The sequence below is a fragment of the Hippichthys cyanospilos genome, chromosome 15 (assembly GCF_059441005.1).
Source record: "Hippichthys cyanospilos isolate Australia breed blue-spotted pipefish chromosome 15, RoL_Hcya_1.0, whole genome shotgun sequence".
Lineage (NCBI taxonomy): Eukaryota > Metazoa > Chordata > Actinopteri > Syngnathiformes > Syngnathidae > Hippichthys > Hippichthys cyanospilos.
Genome location: NC_142383.1, coordinates 13,192,501 through 13,219,327, shown reverse-complemented (window position 1 = coordinate 13,219,327; position 26,827 = coordinate 13,192,501). Strand labels below are relative to the sequence as shown.

Below are 26,827 nucleotides of genomic sequence, written 5' to 3'. Positions count from 1 at the left end.
TGGTTTATAATCAGCGGACATTGTCTGAATAGTGGGAATAGGATTTTTTTTTTTTAATATATCAAACTTTTCCGTCAATGTTTAGTGGGTTTATTACTTTAATTAAAACCCATTAAAATGGTAATCGTCCAGAATGAGGAGGGTAGGAAAAAATTAATCCAGATTTATCCAGCTAATCATTTTCCAACCCTAATCCATAAATTGATTGTCGCCAACCAGAAGCAAAATGAAAGCAATTTAAGCGAAAAGACAAGCATAATTTTAAAAAGGGAAGTCTAGTAAAAAAATAAAAAAGATCCACAATAATATGTTTTACATGGCACCATTAATCGAAACGCTGTATTCTGATTATCATTGTGTTTGCGGGAATATGTATGAAGGAGCAAAATCCACCTGTTTATATCCATCCAAAGGGGAGGCCATTTTGTTATATTTTATTGATATATTCTAATTGTACTCCATACAAATGAGAGTAACGCAATGCTTTACAATGCATATTTAGCGGCTAATCCGTGGCAAAAGTTTTTTGGCTCAATTTTTGCTGCTGCGGCTTCTATACCAGTGCGCCTTATAGTTCGGAAAATACAGTAATTACTTTTACTTGAAATGACAGTACCGTATTTTCCGCACTATAAGGCGCAACGGATTATAAGGTGCACCCTAAATTAATGACATTTAAAAAAAAAAAATCCATATATAAGGCGCACCGGATTATAAGGCGCACCCTCAATTAATGACATTTTAAAACTTTTTTTCAATCACAAGATAGTAATACTCAAAGTAATAACAATAATAACTCCAATCATAACTGTAAACTCTCAATAGCATCATAACTCAATGTCAATATGAGCAACTTTGTTCAACTGTAAACACACAAAAGAAACAGGTGAAGCTTAGTTTATTGGTTCCCTGTCTACCAATCCCGATCTCAATATTGATTCATATATAAGGCGCACCTGATTATAAGGCGCACATCAGCTTTTTAAAAAAAAAAAAAAAAGTAAGGCTTTTAGGTGCACCTTATAATGCAGAAAATACGGTAATAACTAATAAATAATGCATTGGGGTTTTGAAGTCACTTGCCCAGCAATGATCCCAAAATGGAAGTCTGTCAAAAATACACAATTAAATACTCAAAACTAGTTTAGTGGCATAAGTCTGGTTTTGTGAAAATGCACTACACATTTTTTTTTAAACATTTTTACCGGAAATTTTCTGAAAAAAATAGTTGACAAACGAAGATAGGAAATTAGGTTGCAAACAGCCAAAATTCCTCCAAAAGAACCGTGATGTGAACATGGGCTTTGCATCCGAGATGCTTTTATTCTAACAAATTCAGCACGCCTGAAAGCCATGCTCAATCAGACTTAACATAGGATGATCCAAAAGCGCAATTACCAAGTTCGCTAAACTTGCAGTCAAATACTGCGTAAAGCACTGTGCGATCTTCCAACACTTTGAAGTTGAATGTTTTGGCGGCTAATGAGGTAGTTTTTGTTTGCATTTGAAGTGTTCACTTTCCCAAAGGGAAAAAAAAAAAAAAAAAAATCCAGGATAGCTTCTAAACAAGCGGTGGGCGCGAAATACGGACCTTCAAGTTCCAATTTACAGACGCGAGGCGGAGGGTGTGATTAACACACGGGGAACGCTAATACTTCATGGGAGTTCATCATCGCTGGAGTGAGAGAAAAAGCAATGAGGCTTTTTTGGCAGATTTCCTGCTCACCCAGGGTTGACAAATTGCCGAGGCACCTTGTCACAGCACCACTTTGAGGACGCTAACGGTTTCATCTTTCATGATTTAGATCTGGGGCGTACAGGAAGCCCGGCGGAAATATGCCGTACGCCTTCATTTGCATCAAACAACACTGAGCAATTAAAGTCTTTTGGAATCGTATTTCATACGAGACGAGGCTCCAAGGATCAACGGCGGCCGCTTTGGTGTGGAATCACCTCAAACAGACTGCGCTCGCAGGAAAACTGCATATTTGTAAATTGCGCGTAGCTACGTTAAAGTGTTGTCTATGGCGTTATATTTGTGCCACAATTACGTGCGCGCGAAAAAAAATTTGAGCGTTGAAAATCAAACTGAGCGAGCGAAAACAGATTTTGAGCGCGGAAAAAAAGTTCTTGAAAAGAAGTTTCTCGCTCAAAATTCCTTTTCGCTCGCTCGCAATCGCATTCTCGCGCTCAACATCTCGCTCTCGTTCGCGATACTCCTCCCTCCCTCGCTCAACATCGCGTTTGCTCAACATCTCGCTCTCGCTCGCTCGAGTCGTCCTCTGCGCTCGCTCAGTTCTGCTCACGCGTTACGTTTGTGCCACAAAACCAGCCAATCAGAGCTCGTAAAAGCACATTGATTGACAGCTTGGTATCCAATGAGATTGCTTGTTGTGTTCACCCGGAACGAGCAAACGAGAGTGCGTCACATCGACCTAGACGGGTGGGCTTATATTATTAAAGTACAAAAACTAACAAGGTATTTCTGTCAAATGATACAATACAGTAATAATAATAATAATATTAAAAGTAATTCTCCAGCCCAAGTCCGTGTTGACGCACTCTCGTTTGCCCTTTTCGGGTGAACACAGGGCAAACGAGAGTGCGTCAACGGATAGCGTACAAGCAATCTCATTGGATACCAAGCTGTCAATCAAAGTGCTTTTACAAGCTCTGTTTGGCTGGTTTTGTGGCACAAACGTAACGCGTGAGCAGAACTGAGCGAGCGCAGAGGACGACTCGAGCGAGCGAGAGCGAGATGTTGAGCAAACGCGATGAAGCTATCCCGAGCGAGCAAAAAGGAATTTTGAGCGAGCAATTTCTTTTTCTGTGTTCAAACTCCATCGGCGCGCGCTCAAACTCTTATCATTACGCGCTCGATAAGTTTTTTTCTTGCTCTCAAAATCTGTTTTCGCTCGCTCAGTTTGATTTTCTACGCTCAAATTTTTTTTTCGCGCGCTCGTAATTGTGGCACAAATATAACGCCATAGTTGTCCGGGCAAAATGAAGCACGTTAAAACCATTTGTAGGGCGGTGACTGCACACGCCGATTATCCGCATTGCTTAAATCTTTTACGGACTCAGTAAGTGCTTTTAAGAGTTTTAAAGGTTGAAAATCAAATCAGAAATTGCTAATTACAACTAATTACAACTTTTTTAATTATATCCATGCAAAGGTATACTCAGAAAACAACCCCAAATTAATGACTTTTAATGAGAATAAATGTCTGTCATTATGAGATGGGTTTTTTTTTTTTTTTTTTTCAAAATCATGTTTTAATCTTGATAGGAGAAAAACATGAATGGAAAGAAATGTACAAATGCTCAATTTAATATCTTGAAATTGGCAGTCTTTTCTGAATTTATTTGCCTGAAGATATTTTTCTTTTTGGGACAAAAAAAAAATAAGACTACATTTCTTGCAATAAGCCTTTTTAACTTTTAAAATTGAGATTTGACAGTGAAAGCACTTAGCTGCATTGGAAAAATGGCATTTTGAAGGTATTATTAGATGTGAATATAAAAAACCTCAGTCAAAGTACAGCATATTTCTGAGTGTGCACTTAAAAAAGTGAACATAAACTCTCAGAACTATTATACACTGCAAAAAGTCAGGTTTGAGAAGGGAAAAAAGGCTTATAGTTGGAAATATATTCTTATTTTTGTTTAAAAAGAAAAATAACTTGTTTAGCAAAAGACAATTAAAGGCATTGGTGTAAGCATTTAGGATTATTTAGAATTAAAAAGATTTTAAAATTACAGCTTTGCATGGGTATCACTGTGAAAAAAATGTTCAAATTTATGACTAATTTAAGAAAATTCAGCTGGTAAAAGCTTGCTTGAATCTAGCCAAAGCCTGACTTTTTTTAATTGAGAAAATATTGCTTATATTTTACAGTAAATTAGGACCATTTGCTTCCATCCACACTCAAATGAGGAAAAAAATGCTTATTTTAAGCTACATTTTGAAAAAAATTGATTTGTAAAATAGAATTATTTTCTTATTTTTTGCCATATATTTACTATTTGCTTAAATTTGATTTGCAACTTGCTTAAATTAAGAATGTAATTGTTTTTGCAGTCAGAATTTTCTTAAAACCATTTGAAAAAAAAATATTGAATTAGGTTTTCTCGGCAAGAAAAACAAATCTTACCTCATTGGATCATTTTCTGGGGATAAAACAAGATTTTTTTTTTCTTTTCTTGTTTTTCCTCTGGCAGTATAATACCAGTGATTTTTATTTTTCTCCCAAAAAAAACACTACATGTCCACAATCGGTATTTGCGTTTGTCGTGTTCTTGGTTAAATTCATTCTCACGCTATGAAGAGATGATGTCACAGTTTGCAACTCAACTAAACCTGTTTTTTTTTTCCTCATAAATTCTGTTTGTCAGCCTTGTATCGCATCTACATGCATACAGTCACGGCATTAAACAACCTGATTAGCTGTCCCCTGAGTCATTTGACATGAGTCACGAAAAGCATCAGCGATTCTCTCTGCTGAATGAGTTGCAACAACACCATGCCGAACGCTGATAACGGTTCGAAAACTGTAAATGTCACTGGTTGTTTTTCCAACTCCGGCTGAATCGTTTTTAATTGTCTGCATTATGATTCCTGCAAACTTTGATGGATACAGTGAAGGCCGGAAGATAGATTTGTTGCGAACTAATGAAAAAGAACAAAATACTGTTATTACCGTTGGAATTTGTTCAGCGGATATGAATGGTGCAGTGTTAAGTTGAGCATGCTCTGTTATAGTACCAGCATACCTAATCAGCTGTGACAGGAAGTCAAAGTTATCGATTGAAGTGTCCGCACTGTACTGGTGTACGGAGAGCCACGCCTTGACTCACATTTTGTTTGGGTTCTTGGTATTCAAGAGTCAAACATTTTCCTGACAATAATAGGTTCGATGCACATCCACTAAGTCCAACGTCACATCCTAAATTCTTTAAAAAGTTTGTTGAGATGAGAGCAGTTAAGGTGAACGTCTGGCGAGCATTCCGTGAACTTTTGCGACCTTGGAAATCCCTGATGAGATCAAAAGAGCGGCTAGCTTCGCTAACAGCTCACATTTTGTTTGGGTTGTTGGTATTCAGGAGTTAAACATTTTCCTGCCAATAGATTCTACGCATACCATTTAATCTAAGCACAGCGATCTAAATTCTTTAAAGATTTTGTTGAGATAAGTGCAGGAAAAATCAACGTTCGGCGATTGTCAAATTTTTGTGACCTTGGACAAACCCTGATGAGATCGAAAGAGCGGCTAGCTTGGCTAACAGCTCACATTTTGTTTGGGTTGTTGGTATTCAGGAGTTAAACATTTTCCTGACAATAGGTTCTACGCATACCATTTAATCTAAGCACAGCGATCTAAATTCTTTAAAGATTTTGTTGAGATAAGTGCAGGAAAAATCAACGTTCGGCGATTGTTTGTCAAATTTTTGTGACCTTGGACAAACCCGGATGAGATCGAAAGAGCGGCTAGCTTCGCTAACAGCTCACATTTTGTTTGGGTTGTTGGTGTTCAAGAGTTAAACACTTTCCTGACAATAGGTTCTACGCAGACCATTTAATCTAAGCACAGCGTTCTAAATTCTTTAAAGAGTTTGTTGAGATGAGAGCAGTAAAGGTGAACGTCTGGGGAGCATTCCGTGAACTTTTGGGACCTTGGAAATCCCCGATGAGATCGAAAGAGCGGCTAGCTTCGCCAACGACTCATATTTTGTTTGGGTCGTTGGTACTCGGGAGTTAAACATTTTCCTGACAAAAGGTTCTACGCATACCATTAAATCTAAGCACAGCGTTCTAAATTCTTTAAAGATTGATGAGATCAAAAGAGTCGTTCGCCTCACCAGCATTCGCACCTCAGTGGGATAGGAGTTTTGCGTTGCCCTTTGTTCTGTAAAGTTCGGAGTTTCTGCCTAAACTGATTAACTGCCTTAAAACTGATAATCAGCCTCAAAGACTACACATTTAAAGTGCTAAACTGACAATCGGGTGTCCGCCAAATGTCCGAAACGGTACGGTTCTAGCTCCTTTGGGACGACGAGCAGGTCGTGTACAAAAATTCAAATCAAGCGCCGCAAAAAGATGACGTAATTAACTAAAAATACAACATAGGCAAACTTGACCGGGCGTGAATGCAATAGCCTCATCAGGATTTTATTCTGAAGTTTTTCCTCGGAGAGCCGGTTACGTTTTTATTAGCGTGACAACTACAAGTCTCCGATAGCGTGAGAGCGACATAAGGTGCATTCAAACTCAGCTGGACATTTCATTTCTAATCATCCATCCGCCCATTTTCTAAAGCTACTTATTCGCGACTAGGGTCCCTGGCATGCTGGTACCTGGTGCTGGTCCCAACTGTCTTCAGGTAGTCGGCAGGGGACACCTTGGACTGGTTGCCAGGGCACACAGATGCAAACAACCACTCACACTAACAAACACATCTAAGGTCAATTCGGAGTGTCTAATTCACCTACCTTGCATGTTTTTAGGATTGTCAGAGGAAACCGAAGAAAAAAACATGCGAGCACGGGGACAACATGCACTCGGAAGGCCTGGAATCAAACCCGATACCTCTGAAATGTGATGCTGAAATGTTAACCAGTCATCCACTGCACCACCGTATACCTAATAGTCATATTATTATTGTTTAAAAAAAAAAAAGTCTTGCTAAGGTCTGGTTGTTTATCCACATGCATGCAGAGAGCCTCTACATTCAGAAATCTAAATCTAACTGAAAGTGACATCTCATATGAGATGAGTCTTGTTGAATCAATGATACTCGCTTTCAGGTACAATCACCTCAAAAAGAATTTTAAAGGAAACTTGTCGACAAACTCAAATTGTGTGCCAAACTCCAGTCCTCGAGGGCCGGTATCCTGCAGGTTTTCTGGTTCTCAACCCAACACACCTGATTCAAAGGATAAGCTTATTATCAAGCTCTGCAGGAGCTTGAAAATGATTCTAATCATTTAAATGAAGTGAGTTTGAGAAAGAAGTTTCAAAAACATGCAGGAACCCCGGCCCTCGAGGCCCGAACGTCGACACCTGTGGTGTAAACGGTTATCGCGGGAAAACCGCTTACCTGAGGGTGAAGATCTGCACCGAAGAAAGCGTGGAAAGAGCCAGAAAAGCAGAAACGGTTTCTCTCTGTCGGATGGGTTTGGAGGGCACCATGACCAAAAAGTTCGTGTCCAGTTTCAGTTCTGACAGCGGTTGAAAGAGTCTGACGCTCCCGATGCGTTGCATGGGGGTATGCCCCGCGGAATAGCCCCTGGGACCGTGCTGCTCCGAACGAACGCCGCCGCTTTTCCGGGAGTCGTCGGCGTTGCAGTCCCCAGAGTTGGTGGTTTGAACCATGTAGTAGAGCTCCACAGGAGTGCCTTGGGCCTGCTCGGATACTCTCTGCCTACCCGGCCTTACGGTCGGCGGGCTGAACCAGCTAGCGAGAGGCTCCAGCTCGGCAACGCAAATCCCCAGTTCACCTTTCAACCTGCACGTCCCCCGGACTTCTTGAGTCTCGTGGAAGGCGAACATCCTGACGCAGGGCAGCTTCTGGATGGCGCTGTAATCATCCCAGTCCCTCCCTGCGATGTAGAATAAGACTTGGACCTTTGGCCAGCTGGGGTGAATCCTCTCATTGATGATATACGTGTGAACCTTCCAATTAAATGTGAAGAGCGGCGTCGGGGACGGGGATGTCGGCGCTGATGACGACGGGAAAGCGGGCGAATTGAAAGGCCCGGGTTGAGTCTGCAGCATCTCCAGCGGGACGGGCTGCTGGACGGACAGAGGGCCGTAGCTGGCGTTGACAAAGGGCATGTGCCGAGCCTGGTGGATGAAGAAGGACTCCGTGCGGGCCTGCAGGCTGGAATTCCTCATTAAATCCTGGTTTGCCTCCTGTAGGAAGAAAGCTGACTCAGCATTAAGGATCCGGTAGCTGACAGGCAGATAGATTGGCATCGGGCTGTACCTCTGCAGACCCTCCAGAATATCCTTGCTGTCAACCACTAAAACAGACAGAAGACACAGCGGCAAATGAAAAGTTAGTATCCGTTGCTCCTTTGCGCCGATATTTGAAACATATGGAAGAAGATTACGGCTAACGAAGGGCGAAAAATGGCTGGTCAGGATTCACTTCTCCGGTTTAAGTGAGACTTCAGGGTTTGGGGATTTCTTTTTTACTTTAAAGTGAGAACATAATTCCCAGAATCCTCACAAGTAAGAATTCGGTCTAAAATCGGCATTTTTAATCAAATCAATCAGACGACTCATAAGTCTTGCTTCTCAAAACTCTCATCTTAAAATGATAATTCCTCAAATTAAAAAAACAAACTTTTCTCAAAATTCAGGCTGTAAGTGAGCATTTTGAGAAATAAGCTAGAATTCTGAGGTCAGAATTGTCAATAATTAGGTCAGAATTCTCACTGAGAATTCTGAGAGTAGTTAGAATTATGAGACTAGTCAGAACTGATACTCAGAATTCTGATTTTAAACCAACCATAAATAGTGAGTATAAATAGCTCAAAGTCTCACTGAGAATTCTCACTGTGAATTCAAGTCATTTTCTTACAATCTTAGGCATTGTGAGAATAGTCAGAACTTTGAATCAAAGAATGACTTTAAAGTGAGAATTCTGAGATCTCACCTCAGGTCAGAATTCATAATGTTGAGAAAATAACTAGAATTTTCTCACATGCGGATTCTGAGAAAAAGATCGGACTTCTGAGAAGTCGGAAATTTGATTGAAGAATTATGACTTTAAAGTGAGAATTCTGACCTCACAAGCGAGACCTCAGAATTCTCACTTTAAAATCGGAGGTCTTTTTTTTTTAGGAACGTAAGCTTTTCATCAGCTCGTTTTGTGAATGTCACATGACCAAACCTAGAAAACAGGTCGTGACCTGAGCTCTTAAGTACTGTGATTTCATTTTTATTCGATGGTATGTGGCAAAACGCCTAAAAATGGATGGCTTTCAAATTGTGATTCTGAAATACCGTCAGAATTCTGTGAGTTCAAGTAAGAATCCCGCGAACCTTTCTTCCCCTTTCACTAGCCGAAATCCTTTCATAGAAACTTGATAACACACATATCTGCAATATAAATAATACGAGACAGCCACGCAAATGCTTTTACAGGCCTTTTAACCGCAAGAGCCTTTTTCTAATCCTTATCAACAAAGCCCCAGCCAGGCATGAAATTAAAGTATAATATGAGAAAAGGAGAACGTAACACATGACCTTGTAAGGAGCAATTTGCAGCTAGCATAACATTTACATGCATTCCCTGAAAACTGAGGCAATCGTACCATCCATCAATTCTATTGAAAAATCTTAGATATTTTCTCAGGCCTTGTTTAAAAACACTTATATGGACTTATCCATCCTGATCTTAAATCTTCTCGTAAAATTCTCAAGAAACACACACGCGCGATTGTTTTTCTGACTTTCTTCCTGTATTTTTGCCAGATTGTCAGATTAGGCATGCCCCCCCCCCGAGATCTTTTCGTTTGCGCAGGAAACGTGATCGACATCGAAAGACATTCTATTATTTCTCCGCGGTTCAACATAAAGGAAACGCTGAGCTGATTAAAACGCAATCTGTGGCGAGGCAGTTTAACAAAGATCCATAGGCGAGATCAAGAAACTCGTTCCCACTCTGAATACTTAATTGGCTGCAGCATATATAATATGGCAGTTTTATGAATACCGGCGATGCATTTAGTTATAAGACGGACATATTGTAACATAATAGTGGTGTGGTCACCAACAGAAAATTAGAGCCTTTACCGAACAGATGATTGAAAATCTGTACTTGGCTTTCTTAAATCTGTTTTACTCAAGACGGCTATCGTCGGCGCCACCTGTTGTGTGTCCAAGTCAAGTTCAAGAAAAAAAAAAATTGTAATCAGTAGTCACAAAGGACTGAGTTCAAGTTCAAGTCCAGATGGGATCAAGAGTAAACCCTAAGACAGAAAAAATATATCTATGTCATGATGACAAAATTGGCGAAATTTCATTACGCTCAAAACTCTTCTTGGACAAAACAAAACTAGTCTGACATGGTGCCATCTTACAGAATTTGCAAGTTGCTCCACGTTTGTTTGTTTTTTCGTTTGTTTGTTTTTTTGTTTTTAGGAGTGTCTGGTGAGCGCCAGTTCTTGATGGGTCAGGGAAAAAAAAAAAAATTATTCTATTGTTTTCATGACTGAATATGTTTCGGTGCTTGAGCTCATCAAAAAATTTTAAAAGTTGGTCTTTCATAATCAGCCCTAGGGAAAATGACATTAGGGAGCTGAAATTTCCAGCAGGTGATTGAAACATTAAATTTCAAGATGCAACATTCCTTTTTTTTTATGTGATTGCAGCTAGACATGTGAGATTTTGTGTACAAAAATAATCATTGTCCAAATTTTGGACCATTTAAAGCCATTATAATTACAATTTTTGAGATGCTTTTTATTAGGATAAATGACATTAATTTCTTTACGATTTTTGCAATATTCTATTGAGCAGTGCTCAACCTATGTCAGCAAACAGAAAATTCTTTGTTGACTTGTGTATCACCTCAAGACAGTAGGTGGCGGTAGAGACCAGTTAATGGCTATATCTTAAAGCGTCATCACTTCACAGGCTACAAAAGCGAGACCATACCGTTTTTCAATCTTTCAAATTTAACCTACATATGTCCAGATGGAGCTGATGCCAAAAATATTCATAAATACTTTAATTATTACACCTTTAAAAGGATTTACAAAATTAGGAGAAAAATGCAATGTGTATAATTTGCAAAGTGTGTGCACAAGAGAGTGTGCTATTTAGTCGTTTGTGTTTATATCTTTTCTTAACCAAGCAAAAATATGTATTTTTATCTTAATCGCTACTCAAATACTTCCAAATAATGTACTTTCTTTAGGGTATCCGAATATCATTATGACTTTATAGCTGCAGCCCTAATTTGGGAAAAACTTCCTTTCATGTTTCTTCTGAAAGATGTTAATTTTGAGGAATAAAAACATAGTTGAATTGGAAAAAATATTTAGCAAGTTTTAGTCAAATCGGAGACACAAAAAACTTTAAAGCAAATTTAAACACTGACATTTCCACCAGCACAAAGAAACAGATTTCCCTGAATTCATTTTTGCAACTCCTCATCATCACTTCTTCATCAGCCAATGACAGAGCGAGTCAGAGTTTTCCCAGTATCTAACAATCAACAAGATTCATTGGAAGACTAATCTCTTAGTCCGACCAGGCAATTGAAGAGTTCCTCTAGGTCCAGGCATGATTTAAAGAGACTTCTTTCTTAGCAACGGAGCCAAATGGGCTTTTCTGCCGATCAATTAGAGAATAAATATCTTAACCTTCTGCATCTGTTTAAACTTGCAATTTGAGGTGTAATGAAGCAGCCAAGATTTTTTTTTTCTTTTCTGGTATATTACACAAGTCAGGCCTTGGACTGAGTTTGCAACAAAACAACTTTAATATCCCGACAAATGCACAAATAATGAGAATATGGCCTTTGTCTCTGGGACTGCCTTGAAAACGTGGCTTTATGCATGATAAACAGGCTCCGGGCAGAACCTAATTACAGACCTATTCAATGAAAGAATATGCATCGGTAATACATGTCAGGCGTGAGTGACAAAGCCTCGCAAATCATGACTCGGAAACAGCAATGAACTGAACTCATTTGGAATCTTTTTGAATTCGTGCCACACTTGAACTTCTCCGGTATTAAAGTACATCCCCAATCTAACCTGGGGCGAAAAAGACCTTCGGTCAGACTGTGAGTGATGGCGATTTACAATTTGATGCCCCTGATTTGAAATATGACAAAATGGGAGTCAATGTCACGGGTGCAAGTTAGCTCAGCTATGCCGGATCGTGCTAGCTAGCGGAGCCGGGAGATTATTTCCCCGTCGTCCCGTTTCCGACACACTGTCCTAGTTTCTTCTTACTCTGACACAGATGAAACTAAATACCCTTTTAACGCTTGGAAACAAGTCAAAAACAATTGTAACTCTGGTCCCCGTCCGTTTTATGACACCGCTAGGGCCGTTATAAATAACGCGGGCAAGTCCGGTTTGATTTGCAGCCGCGAGTTATCCTTGGATTTGGTGTCGGCAGCTACTGTACTTGTAAATCATGTACGCTGCCGGACCGCTTCCGCAAATGAAAAACAAAATGATTTGTGAAGATAAGTTAACCCCAGCGCGGTAAATCGAGGATGTAAAAGTCTGTGGACGCCGCCAAGGGTATGACCCTTACCGATTGTTTGTCAGATGTTCCGTTTCATTTTTTTTCCAATTCTGCATGTTTTTTTTCAAGATTTGTTTTTAACCAATTGATTTTTGGATCGTCGATTAATTCATGACATACTTTTAAAATTTAAACCAGTCCAAGCTGAGAATTTCAGAGCCAAAATAATGAACATAAGTCTTCCATAAGAGAGGAATGATTATATTAGCTTTTACTTTAGAAATCAATTCACGTGTTTGCCTATTTTTGACATCTAAACAATTTATTTTCTGCAGTGTCAATTTGAAGTAACTTCGTGATTTTAATAAAGGGATGCAATTTTTTTTTCGATTTAATGAGTGATCCAGTACTTGTTTATTAAAATCATTCTTTTATATAACTGTACTCATATCAAACGTAACCATTTCAAAATGCAATAATTCTGACATTTCTATGTGATTGCAGTTGGACGTGCAAGCTTTTGTGTACAAAAATAATCTTTGTCCAAATTTTGGACCATATAAAACCATTATAATTACAGTTTTTGAGATGAGATTTAATATGATTTATCAGGTTGATTTTCCTGCAATTTTTGCAACATATTTTTGCAACATTTTTGCAACATTCCGCAATGATCAAACTATTTTAGCAAAAGTAATCATTGCTCAAATTTTGGACCATATAAAACCATTATAATGTCAGCAGTCAAAATTTCATCAAAAAGAAAATTCTTTGTTGACTTGTGTTTCACCTCGAGACAGTAGGTGGCGGTAGAGATCAGTTAATGGCTATTTCATATAGTGTCGTCATCATGTCATAGACTACAAACACTTTGTGCACAAAATTAATTTTTGTCCAAATTTTGGACCATATAAAACCATTATAATTACACTTTTTGAGATGAGATTTAATATGATGTATCACATTGATTTCCCTGCGATTTTTGCAATATTCTATAAAGTGGCGCTCAACCTATATCAGCAAACAGAACATTCTTTGTTGACTTGTGTTTCACCTCAAGACAGTAGGTGGCGGTAGAGACCAGTTAATGGCTATGTCGTATAGCGTCGCCATCACGTCATAGACTACAAAGGCAAACTATAGCATTTTTCAATTTTTTTGTGGGTGTTAATAAATTTAACCATCATGTGTATAGATAGAATTGACGCCACTGAACAACTTGAGTGGTTGAAGGAAAGTAAAAAGAACTAGCTTTAATTATTACGCCTTTAAAAGCGTTGACAATTTTGGGATAACAAATGCAATATAGTTGGCAAAGTGCGTGCACAAGGTATACGCCTTTAAATATCTTAATTAGCGACTTAACTTAGTCAAATCAGCTGCAGTCAGACCGTGACACGCTGCAGTTATCCACTTCAAAATAAAAGCGCACCAATTTGTGCTTTATTTTGAAGTCGGGGTTCCACCGTATAAAGTGTCGTATTAAAAAGTACGCCTGCGCCCGCTGCAGTTATCCGCTTCAAAATAAAAGCGCACCAATTTGTGCTTTATTTTGAAGTTGGGGTTCCACCTTAAAAAAGTGTCGTATTACAAAGTACGCCTGCGCCCGCTGCAGTTATCCGCTTCAAAATAAAAGCGCACCAATTTGTGTTTTGTTTTGAAGTCGGGGTTCCACCGTATAAAGTGTCGTATTAAAAAGTAAGCCTGCGCCCGCTGCAGTTATCCGCTTCAAAATAAAAGCGCACCAATTTGTGCTTTATTTTGAAGTTGGGGTTCCACCGTATAAAGTGTCGTATTAAAAAGTACGCCTGCGCCCGCTGCAGTTATCCGCTTCAAAATAAAAGCGCACCAATTTGTGCTTTATTTTGAAGTTGGGGTTCCACCGTATAAAGTGTCGTATTAAAAAGTACGCCTGCGCCCGCTGCAGTTATCCGCTTCAAAATAAAAGCGCACCAATTTGTGCTTTATTTTGAAGTTGGGGTTCCACCGTATAAAGTGTCGTATTAAAAAGTACGCCTGCGCCCGCTGCAGTTATCCGCTTCAAAATAAAAGCGCACCAATTTGTGCTTTATTTTGAAGTTGGGGTTCCACCGTATAAAGTGTCGTATTAAAAAGTACGCCTGCGCCCGCTGCAGTTATCCGCTTCAAAATAAAAGCGCACCAATTTGTGCTTTATTTTGAAGTCGGGGTTCCACCGTATAAAGTGTCGTATTAAAAAGTACGCCTGCGCCCGCTGCAGTTATCCGCTTCAAAATAAAAGCGCACCAATTTGTGCTTTATTTTGAAGTTGGGGTTCCACCGTATAAAGTGTCGTATTAAAAAGTACGCCTGCGCCCAAAGGGAGATGTATTTAGCCTTAAATCCAATCACCTGTTCTTTTCTCTAACGACCAAAGCAGAAATATAATCCCCTCGTCTCGTCCTTATCCGCCACCATGTGCGCGTCTTAAAAGGCGATCCCCGATCAAACATTCCGAGTCGTCCCAACTTCCTTGAACGCGTTGGCCAAACGGATTCGGTTGAATCAGACACGCACGATGGAGGTGCGAGCGCAGACGTCGGCGGCAGATAAGAGGAAGCGGAGGTTATTGGAATTGGACAGCGTGAAGATTTGATGAGAGGAACATATGATGCGTACATGGCTCGCGCCTTGAGCCATCGCTCAACAATTAAGACTTGTTTTCTTGTAAAGACTACGCAACCATGACAGAATGGTTCATTGCTCATCGTTTGGGAGCCATATGTTTATACCGTCTCCCAAGAAATAAACCCTCGTAGAAGGAATTAGAAACGTAAGTATATTCATATTAGCATCAATTGCAAAGATGTGACTCATTAAATGCTAGTCGTTTTAAAAGGACTTTGATCTGCCAAGGACTACTGAATATTGTATTATTTTTTAATCAATATTTCTGTTGATATGCTATAAAAAAGTGTCACTTTCAATTTTTTTAGAGTTGATTCTTTAATGTATAACTTTATTCTCTCAAAGAAAAACCAAAAAATATTTTAGTTTGCAATGTAGTACATCACAGAACTTTTTATATCATCTAGTTTATTTACCAATTGTTTATTTTATATAGAACATGATTAAAAAACATGATATATTATACATGAAGGATTGATGTAATCAGCAAGCTTTTTGAAACTGATTTAGTCACTGGTTCAGTTTTTGCTTTTCCAAAGTTCACATTCAAAAGACGATCAATAATTTCGTTATGAAATTAACTCATTCAATCCGAAAGACAATTATTTTTTAAGAGTCCAGACATTCAAACCTAGGTCCTTATTACATTTTTTTCAAATATGTTCACGTGTTAAGGTAAAGGACCATCAAAATTGTGTTTTTAAATGTATTCATTGTATGTGAAAAACTATTTATTTGTGAAATAAACTCATTCAATTCCAGGAACTTATTTTTTTCCCCAAATATTTTCATGTGTTAACGTAAAAAACTGTTGAAAAAAGTGTTTTAAAAAGTATTAATTGTATGTGAAACAAACTCACTCAATCCCAAAGACAAAATTTTACGTTTTTAAGAGTCCAGATATTCAATCCCAGGTACGTATTACATTTTTAAAAAAAATATTTTCATGTGTTAAGGTGAAGGATTATCGAAAAAAAAAAAAGTTTTTAAAAGTATTCATTGTATGTGAAAAACAATTTTGCTGTGAAACAAACGCATTCAATCCCAAAGACAAAATTTTACGTTTTTAAGAGTCCGGATATTCAATCCCAGGTGCGTATTATTATTATTTTTTAATATTTTCATGTGTTAAGGTGAAGGATTATCGAAAAAAACTGTTTTTAAAAGTATTCATTGTATGTGAAAAACAATTTTGTTGTGAAACAAACTCTTTCAATCCCAAAGACGTAATTTTACGTTTTTAAGAGTCCAGGCGTTCAATGCCTGGTACTTTTTTTTTTTTTTTCCCCCAAATAACTTTCATGTGTTAAAGGACTGTTGAGGTACTGTGTTTTTAAAATTACTAGTTTTACGTGAAAAATAATGTAGTTATAAAATGAACTCATTCAATCCCAAAGAAGTAATTTTACGTTTTAAAGAGTCCAGTCATTCAATCCCAGTACTAGTATTCTTTTAATAAGTACACTTTTTCTCAAATATTTTCATGTGTTAGGGTAAAGGAGGACCTAAAAAAAATGCCTGTAACCAAAATTTCATTAGACCAAATTTGAACTTTTTACCACTACCAAATGCTGAATATGTGGTCTATCCCTTTAAATGCCACAATTAAACAAAAGATTTGGTGTTGACATTTTCCTCACTAGGTCAGAAATACCTCAAGGGACCTTTGAGTCACGCTGCCCCTTGCACCACTCAATTTGAAAAGTAACATTTCCACATTCCTAACCCCGAGACAATTGAATTTCAGCTTACGTTGAAGCTGGTGGAAAAATGAAAACCATATATAAATATAAATGTCAGCAGCTGATCACACGAAATGCCGCGGGCAATGTCAGGACGTCTCATAACCTTACCAGACGTTTGAATAAAATATCAAGCGAAATGGAGACATCAACAGCACTTAGCACTGGGGAAAAAAACCTGTTCGCGTTTGAACTTTTCGCTTCTTATTAACGAGCGTGGCTGGGTCGGGGTCCGAGAAACGTCTCGACGCGTGAATCCTCGGCTCGCTCCTCCGCTCGGTTTTTGATGGAGAATCAAAAAACACGGGGACACTAATCATTCTAAGAGCCCATCAAATGCACCCTGACACAGCAAGAGCGGCGCGGCGGAGAAGACGGTCCATTCCCAGCGGGAGGTTAATTGCATCCCATTAAAGCCCGGCACACCTCATCTGTCATCACCAGGCAACACGTTTACGCCGGGATCGATAAGCCCAATCATATTTTCCCTTTCGGAGAAATGAGAGAAAATTAAGTGATGTGACCAGACCAGCGGGGATGAAGGATGCATCAATCCGTAGCCTCGGGTTGTTGTTTTCTTTACGGAACTGGAGCAAAGTATTTTGGATTTAGCGTCCGAGCAAGTGAGTGACGACAAGATATTTTCAATATTTTTTCCATTTTGAAAAGCAAGCATAGCCTAAGCCTAAAATTTCAAAATGCAACCATTCCGACATTTCTATGTGATTGCGGCTGGACGTGTGAGATTTTGTGTAGGAAAATGATTATTGTCCAAATTTTGGACCATATAAAACCATTATAATAACAATTTTTGAGATGCATTTGAATAGGATTCATGACATTGTTTTTCCTGCGAGTTTTGCTGAATTCTGTTGAGCAGCAGTCAAAATGTCAGCAAAAAGAAAATTCTGTTGACTTGTGTTTCACCTCGAGACAGTAGGTGGCGGTAAAGACAAGTTAATGGCTATGTCTTAGTATCATTGTCACTTCACCAGTTACAAACACAGACCATAGCATATTTCAATTTTTTTGCGGGTGTTAAAATTTCCATATGCGTGGATAGAACTGATGAAACTTAACATTTGAGTGGTTGAAAGAAAAAGTAAAAATTCAAAAATTATTTATTACGTCTTTAAAAGCATTTACAAATTTACAATAAGTTACAATAATTTACAATAATTTACGAAAAAGGTTTATGCACAAGGGTCAATTAGGTTTCGTTAAAACTATAGTGGAAAATACACATACCAGTTCAAGCTCCTTGGAATAAAAAGCGACTGCTTGAGGAATCCCAAAGACATCGCAAGGAGAAAGTATGAAATAAAATAAAGCTCCCTATCGGGTATTAGTTATGCCAAACTTAGGAAGTCTGGCAGCAGCTTCCCTGCCCTCTTTCTGCATCACGTTCGCCCACTGGGGGTTACCCGGCAACAGCACCTGCACAGGAAAGCCTTAAAGACACATTTGGGACACCGATGGCCTTTTTATGCCGGTTCATCCCGTCGCCTGTGGCCGCAGTGCGTGCACATTATACGGTGTCAGGTAGACAGGAGGCGAATGGCGGCGCGGGGACTCACAATAGAGCCATAGGTTGTTTAGATGGGATGAGCGATGAGGCGAGGGCTCTTCAACGAAATGCCGCTAAATGCGCCGAGCGAGCCGGAGGAGCGCTTAGGCGGGCCATAAAAGCGCCCAAAGGGCTAATCCAAGGCAGCGCTTTTAACTATGCAGACCCATTTAACACCTTAGATTACCTTGGAGAACTTAGTGGTGAGGCTTGCTCCTTCCTTGGCTTTTTAAAAGGAGGGGTGTCCAAACTTTTGCAAAAGAGGGACGTATTTCGAATGTATTTCGAAGAAACGTCGAATGCTTTTTTGGGTTCGCTTGAAACGTGTCACGCAGTATCACTGAACGTTCACATTCCGAAAACAGGGAAAGAAAATATAATCAAATATATTCGCAAAGATTTTTTTGTTAACTACTTAATGTAGGTTCAGAGTATGGATGTCTATTCTTTCAATTGTTCCATTAAATTTTCGTGTTATCAACCCCCCCAATACTAAAAAAGCAAAAAACAATTCTAATTGATTTCATTCTAACCGGTTAGCATCACAATTAGTATTTGTGAGCTAGCGATCACATTTAAGGTCAACAACTACAATTTACAAATACTGCAATTATTGTTATATGTAGAGAGCACATATAATAGTGTCCTTATGTCTTTACTGGGCACAGTGACCACTTTTGGACGATAAATTTAAACAGGCAAAAACAGCGTTTATTAGGGACGCATTTTTTAAATTTAAATTTTTAAGTGGGAAACACGCAAGAATTTTCAGGATTTTAGAGAAATTTAAGGGTATGTTAGAATTTTAATGGCTGTTACAGGCGCTTTTGGACATTTTGCCTGTTTAGACTATTGGAGGAAAGCGGTCACTGAGCCCAGTGAAAGATTCGTGTCACCTAATGGCAACGCTTCAACAAAAAAATTTACAAGCAGGTGCCTGTTAGCTGTTAAGAGGTCAAAAACATCCTGCTCTTGAACGTCTTCTTCCTGATGAGCACATTGAGTAGCTTCCAGGCAGAAATTTGAAGTCAACTTGTTATAAAGTTGACTTACCCAACCTGGTTAACTTTTTTTCCTGTCTTAGCATGGAAGCTTGGCATGACGTCATCTAAATATTCAACTCAAATCTAAAGGATCAGATCCACCAATCCAAAGGAGAGATTCACGCAAAAACGTGAGGTCATGTCTCGCGTGGTCAAATAAGAGTTGTACTCACAAGTTTTCGATTCGTAACCCAACACAATTTAGCGTCGTGCTCGTACGAAAACATTCATCTTTTTGACTGCGTTCTTACTCCATGCATTCCTATTGAACATGCAAACACAATCTTCAGCCTGGACACGTATGCTGCCTCCCTCTAGTGGACGAATGTGAAATTGCATTTAGCATGTATTTAACCATATTTTATGGCAGTGGTTGTGGACCATATTAAAATTTAACCATGAGATGCTTTAAGCCCCCGTGCCATATTTTGAACACAATTTGCTTTAAAGTGACTCAAATAAACAGCGTGACAGTGATGGATGATACGGAGAGGCTCCGTTCATGGAGGGAGACATAAAGTCATAAATAATAATGACTCCCTGCGCACAAAATTCCTATCTGAGTGAATCCGGTTCACCTGTTCCATACACTGGGGATGTTGTGCAAATGTAAGTAATCCAAGCGGAGTTGGAGAATATAATGCAATGAGTTGGCAAAAAAAAAAAGGGAGAAAGGTGAGCAATGGCTTGGCATTTGAAGCAAGGTTACGCAGTAAGAAAGTCAATAGTCTCAGGACAACGGCCACTTCCTTTAAATAATGCAAACCTCAATGTTTTTCTATTTGGTTGGGAACGAGGGACCCGGCCCAGGAATTTGATTTGATTGCTTACTATGTTGAAAACCAACACAAAAGAAAGAACTGCACAGGGTCATTTTAATTTGCCACAATACTATCCAGAAAGTTTTTTTCAATTTTTTTTTTGTTGTTGCTATTTTTCATTAGGCAGCCAAACAAGCCTAGAGCAACTTTCCACTGCCAAATAACGTGGCGGTCAGAAATGAGATGATAATTCCTGCATTTAATCAGGCAACACTGCTCCAAATCTATAAATCACTGTATAGCAGCTTTATTAGTCCGCAGTTTGGAATATCGCTATCCTCAGATGAAACTCGATAGAAAAGGAAGAGGGCAAAAATAAGAAATTGGCTGATGTGTAGGTGGTACCACCAACATCATGGTAAAAGCTTTTTTAGACCTTTTTTTTTCTCGTTTGTGGAAATCGTCGAATGCCATATTCTCAAATTGATCTTTTTAACATCACATGAAAATAGAAAAAAAAAACCTTAACTGGAGTTGTTTTTTAAAAATTAGATACACCATGTTATTTTGGCAGATCAAAAGATGAAATGCTTTAAAAAAAAAAAAACGAGTGCCATTTATTTTTCTTTCAAACATCTTTTAAATATGCTGTTGTAGCCATTTTTCTTCTGACGTATTTGAGATTACTTCCAAGTGCTGGTTGCAACATTCAGTTTGTACCCTGGGGAAGAATTGTGCCGTTTTCTTTCAACAACGGCCAAATAATTAGAAAACTAGCGAAATAAATCATCGTCCATCGCAGACTTGCTCAAAGTTTGGCAAAGAGCTTTGCTTTGCTATCGTTAATCCTGTTGCAGCTCGGCGCTTTGCATTTATGCGATAGGCTAAACCTACATATATACTTTCAGTATGTATTTTCTGGAATTGGTCATGTGATATTTGCAAACAGAGCTGTGTTTGGTTGTTATATGACATTTTTAGTCGACAGCAAGTGCCAAAATGTGTTTTTAAAGGCTTCAACCGTATATAATAAATAGCTACCATAAATTCCGGACTATAAACCTTTAGATTTTTCTAAAGTGTTGAACCCTGCAGTTTATAGTCCAGTGCAGCATACCTGCAGTTTTACTATGAGCCATGAGGGGGCAGTCATTGAAAACAAAGGGAGACGGAGGAAGATGGCTGGCCTATGACAAAATTCAATTATTAGTTACTTTTTTTTTGTACGGAGTATGATCCAGCACTGTATATATGAGTAAAATCGTAACACCTGAAAATGACAAAAGAGGGGGCTATCCCTTTAACTCTTTCAGTGACATGGATGAGAATTCCCGTCTTTTAAAAAACTAATAATAATAAAAATAATAATAGTAAAATTCTTGTCAAATGTTTGTTTTTTTGTTTTTTTTATGGAAGGTAGCTGACACCCATGACTAATGCTTACCCAATAAGCCATTTGAACACTGTAGTAATAACTGTGACCATTGGATGGCAGTGTTTTCACACTTACAACACAGCTATTACCGACGTCAACGATGACTGAAGAATGGAAGTCAATCTTTCATAGGATAGCACCAATATTTACATATACATAGCACACAATATTCTATCGCCTTGAAATATGAGTGAAAATGCAAAATATACTGGCCCACTATCGTTTCCTTTTCCGACAACACGTGGCATGAAAAGAGTTCAATCATAACATTCATCGTCCAATGTTTTCATTAGTCGTTTTCGCGAAAGAAAGAAAGTACGATGGCCTCGCCTCGACAGCGCTGTAAACGCTGTCCCGTCACCCTCGCCGAGGTGCGGAACAGCTGATCATGAAAAACATGAATTATATTAACAATAGTCATAAAGCACTTTATCATTCGATGGCAGCTTTGACAGTACACGAAGAAGCTTACGGAGAATGACATATTAAAAAGTCATAATCCCCATAAAGCGCCTGACAGTGATTTTATGATACCGTACCGTCCGGGGATATGACACGATATATTTTATGCGCACATCCAAGCAGGTTGAGCCGGTCTATTCATAAAACATACAAATCGTCCCAGAGTTGCCCCGAAGGGCCAAGCCATGATAAAAAGTGAAGCTGTACCGAGTACGCATGTTGTTAGCGGAACGCGCGACAGGCGATACGCTTCTGGCAGCGATATAATGCCGAGCGTTGATGGGCAGAAGCGGAGCAAAGATGCACACCGGCGACTCCGGCGAGGTGCTAAACAGCGCGGAACAGAAGCGCCTGGTCTATCGCGGCCCGCGAGGAAGTCAAAGGCAGGCGCCGGCTCGGGTAAGGAACAGAGAGTCATTTCGCAGCTGCTCAGAAAACTCTGAAATGAGATGAACTCTGAGGTCTCCTCCTGCAAGCGAGTGATGCTCACGGCACAAATTTCTTCATCCGACCCCCACCAAAAAGACGCCACGGAGAATTGTGTGTTTTTAAGTAAGCTTGCCGATTTAGGGGGGGTTGGAAATAACTGTCAGAATAAGGCCGGTGATCTTTCACTTTCGACGCGCAGGTGCCAGATTTCGTGACGGGAAATGTTTGAGGAGTTTAGTCAGACAGGAGGCTCATGATCAAATTGGGTTTTGCAGGCGGGAAAAGGGGGGTGAAAAAAATAAAAAAAGCATCCAGACACAACATTTGTTTTCAACACCATGGCACGGTTTGAAAAGTTGTTTCACTTTCACACAAGAGCGATTCTAATACTGCCAAAGACAAGAACGACCAAGTTGACCTTTCTTTTCGACGAAACTGAATACCGTATTTCCCCATGTAAAATACTTTTAACCCCTGCACAGTATTTTGGGCAATTCTCTTCCACATCATTCTCATAGTATTTTAGCCAAGGGATTATCTAATAATTAGCTAACATCTAAGTGCAATGTTGAACTAGCTAAAATTAAGCTAAATGGTGAAATTGATTTTGCAATACAGTAGTGTGGTTTACAAGACATGTTTACAATATGTACTTACAACTTGAGCATTTGCAGGATTGTGTCTTTTTTTTTTAAGACAAATTCTTCCACATTCTACTTGCCGTAAGCAAATTTTGTGGAAGATTGCTAACTAAGTTGGTCGAGTCATTTAAAATTTGGACCCGTCACCATATGGGTGAAATTTCAGCTCCCTAGAGCCTTAAATGCTTTTCTTTGATGTTTAATGATTTTGATGTTTAATGATTATGGGGAAAAAAAAAAAATTGAAAATCGATGATATTTAAGGGATATCCATCAAAAAATTGTCACAATAATTATGGTAACTGGCGCCACCACATTATTGATATTGTACTGCACTGTGATTGGTGATTGTGTCATGTGCTGTATTATACTAAATTATGAGTTTTTGTTGAACATCTATGCCTGGTATAAAAAATCAGTTTCTTCCACACTACACTAAACGAATTATTCATATTCTACAAAAATTAAGCATTATAGAAAAATGAAACCATTATAAAGCCATTATATTTAGCATTTTCACTCACTTTTCAAGGCCAACAGAATATTTTGTGTGATGTCTATGTAAATATGGGCGCTGCCATATGAAACAATGACTTCCATTCTTCAGTTAGAATTGATGTAGGTAATAGCTGTGTTCATCCAATGGTCACAGTTAGCACTACAGTGCTCAATTGGCTTAAATTAGGTAAGCATTACACAAAGGTGTCAGCTTTTCTCCATAAAAAAAAAGTTTGGAAGTCACATGACCAAATAGAAAACAGGTAAGCTGTGATTAGTCATTAATTAAGATCTGGGCAGCTGCAGTCACTTTCAGCAAGTGACAAAATGGCCGTGCCTTTTCGGTATTTTACCCATTTTGAGAGTTGACTCTGTTGCTATGATAGTTGTTTTTTCTGCACATATTGATATACAAGTAGAGCAATTACCAAATTTTACATGCTTGTCCCTAGTCCTAGTTCATGTGGGCTAATTGGGCCGGACTTGCAAATCACAGAGATAACAATAAGGTAACAGAAAGTTCGGCCGAGGCTGGAGTTGTAATCATGAGTGAAGTGATGAGTGAAGTTAATTATCAGGAAAAGAGGCCTAATAAATCACATTACTCATTTCTCTTATTATTGTTGTAAAATTTCACTGAATTATGAGCCATCGACTGCGCAGTGATTCACTCATCCAACGGACTTCCAAGGTCGTTAAAATACATTTTATACCCTCCAAATTTTCACACAATTCTGACTAAGGTGCTTTAGAGAACTTGTTTTGCTCAAGGGTACAAAAGAAGCTACTGGGATTCGAACCAGCAGCCATGCGCTTGAAGAAATCCATCGCATCTTGCGTCCACCTCTGCTCTGATCTCCTTTTAAAACAGTAAACTATTTATTGTGTCTAATAAGACTTTATGGTGTCCAACACAAGTCGCAAGTGTTTTTCCAATTCAGCCTGACTTTCTATTAAATAAATCCAGGCTCTACTTGGCGTGAAATAGACATCCAAGCTAGGTAGGCTCGGGGCCACGGCTATGATGTGATTGATGCGGATGCCGCGTCAGGACCGAGGCCGCCGTTTGTCCCGCTATGTCGCCCGCGCGCGGTCACGTCCGGTTCCCAAAAGGCCAACATGGCAGCTGTCAAATTTCCAAATGCTAAAACTTTCAAAGTGTCAACAGCGTGGTGAAGGTGAAACAATTACCGCTGCGGGATTTTTAAGCACTAAATAAGAGCCCGGTTAAGAAACGCGGTGCGGCTTTTAGTAATGCGGTTGGTATATTTCAAGACCTTTACTTTTATAAAAGGTTGTTACATATTACATTTATTGAAAGAGAGCAAGAGAAGGATGTTTGTTCTTCTCTTGTAAACGCAAAGGCCGCAAAGTTGAGCTGTTTACCACAAGCAGCTAATTTAATTTTTAATGCTGAGGCCGGGCGCATTTCTGAATATACGGTCTAATCTAAAAGTCATAAACTTTTGTGGTTTGTTTGCTTGAGTGATGATGATGGTTTGTTTTGGTTTCTGCTGACCATTTATTTCCACATCCAATTTGAACTCTGCAACTGGTTGGTGCTCCAGTTGTTCATCATCCAGATGCCATCTCCTTTGCCCCCCCTCCCCAATTCGCAGTATAAACTCCTTTATCTCTTGCTGGGGGGGGGGGGGGGGGTGTTAATGTTTGGTTTGTTTGCATTAAATGGTATTAGAGTAAATAGATCAAATGTCTAGGCCTATGTTTGCCTGCAGCTGTTAATGAGCGGTGTCGTAGCGTGGGTTGCTATCATGTTCATTCTCTGAGTGCCCATTCTAGCAGTCCGCTACATTATTATAGGCAAAAGCAGTACTTAAAGCATGCCGCCTCAAATGCGCTGTTAGTGACTTTTACCTAAACACGCATTAAATCAAGGACAGTGGAGCCGTGGTGTTGGTGGAGGATTATGCAGCGGGAATCCACGTACCATGAGTTTCCTCCAGTATATTATAAGGCTGGTGGTCCGCCAGGTTTTTCCTGACCCCGGCACCAGGCTAAGCACGCCTCTCCAATCCCACTGCCAACTAATATTTTCCCAGTCAGTCCCTGATCATCGGGCTTAGCAAGATCTCTGGGGAAAAATGTCAATATTGTATTTTTTTTATTATTTATCATTTTTTTAAAAGCGAGAGAGCGCAAGTGGAAAGACAAAGAGCAATAGCGCCAATGACAGGGAGAGAGAGCGAGAGAGAGGAGAGAAACAAAGTGAAAGAGAGAAAAAGAGAAGGAGTGTGAGAGGAAGAGAGTGTGAGAGAGAAAGTGAGAGAGATAGAAAGAGAGCGGAGGAAAAAGAGCAATAGAGCTAGAGACAGAGCAAGCGGAGGGAGAGAGAGAGAGAGAGAGAGAGAGAGGATGTGAGAGAGATAAACAGAGAAAAAGTGAGTATGTGAGAGCAAGAGAGCGAAAGAAAGATGGAAAAAGAGTGATGCAGGTAGAGGTGGAGAGAAAAAGAGTGAGCGAGAGAGTGAGCGAAACAGAGAAAGAAAGAAAAGGGAGAAAGAGGAAGAGAGTGTGAGAGAAAGTGAGAGAGATAGAAAGAGAGTGGAGGAAAAAAGAGCAATAGAGCAAGAGACAAAGCAAGCAGAGGAAGAGAGAGAGAGAGAGAGAGCGAGAGAGAGAGAGATAAACAGAGAAAAGTGAATGTGTGAGAGCAAGAGAGCGAAAGAAAAATGGAAAAAGAGTGATGCAGGCAGAGGTGGAGAGAAAAAGAGTGAGCGAGAGAAACAGAGAAAGAGAGAAAAAGGAGAAAGAAAGAGAGTGATGCAAGCAGAGAAGGTAGAAGAAGAAAAAAACAATAGAGCAAGAGACAGAGAGCAAGGGGAGAGAGAGAAAAAGAGGAGAGTGTGAGTGCAAGAGAGCGAACGAGAGATGTGTGAGAGAGAAAGATGAAAAGAGAGTGATGCAGGCAGAGAAGGTGGAGAGAAAAAGTGAGCGAGTGAAAGAAACAGAGAAATAGAGAGAAAAGGGAGAAAAAAGGAGAGCGTGAGAGATAACGTGAGAGATAAAGAGCTAGGCAGAGGGAGAAGGTAGAGAGAGAAAAAGTGAGTGAGAGAGCGGGACAGAACGAGAGAACAAGATGTTGAGAGTGCACTCGTGAGAGGAAAAAAGGAACAAAGAGAATGTGATAGAGAGCATGGGGAAAAAAAAAAGTCCAAGAGCGATAGAGTGCAAGAAAGTGAGTAAAATAGAGAGACGAAAAAATGTATGGAAAATAAAGTGAAACGGAACGCGGTAGGATAATAATGTGTGAGAGAGCAAGAACGTGACAGCGTGAGAGGAAAAAGTGTTTGTGCGCGAGAGAATCGGTTCCCAAAAGAAACATCAAATATTCTCCTCTCAACCAATTGGAACATGGACGTAATACGAAT

The 26,827-nt window shown here is 39.4% G+C and overlaps 1 protein-coding gene across 1 annotated transcript in view; it reads right to left on the bottom strand.

The window, feature by feature from the left end:
* LOC148411759 (transmembrane protein 132C) overlaps positions 1-26,827 on the bottom strand; it is a 169,375-nt gene that overhangs the window by 97,622 nt on the left and 44,926 nt on the right. The window contains exon 3 of the mRNA XM_088435716.1: positions 7,098-8,022. Within this exon, the coding sequence (XP_088291842.1) occupies positions 7,098-8,022 (925 nt within the window). The remainder of the gene's footprint in view (positions 1-7,097; positions 8,023-26,827) is intronic.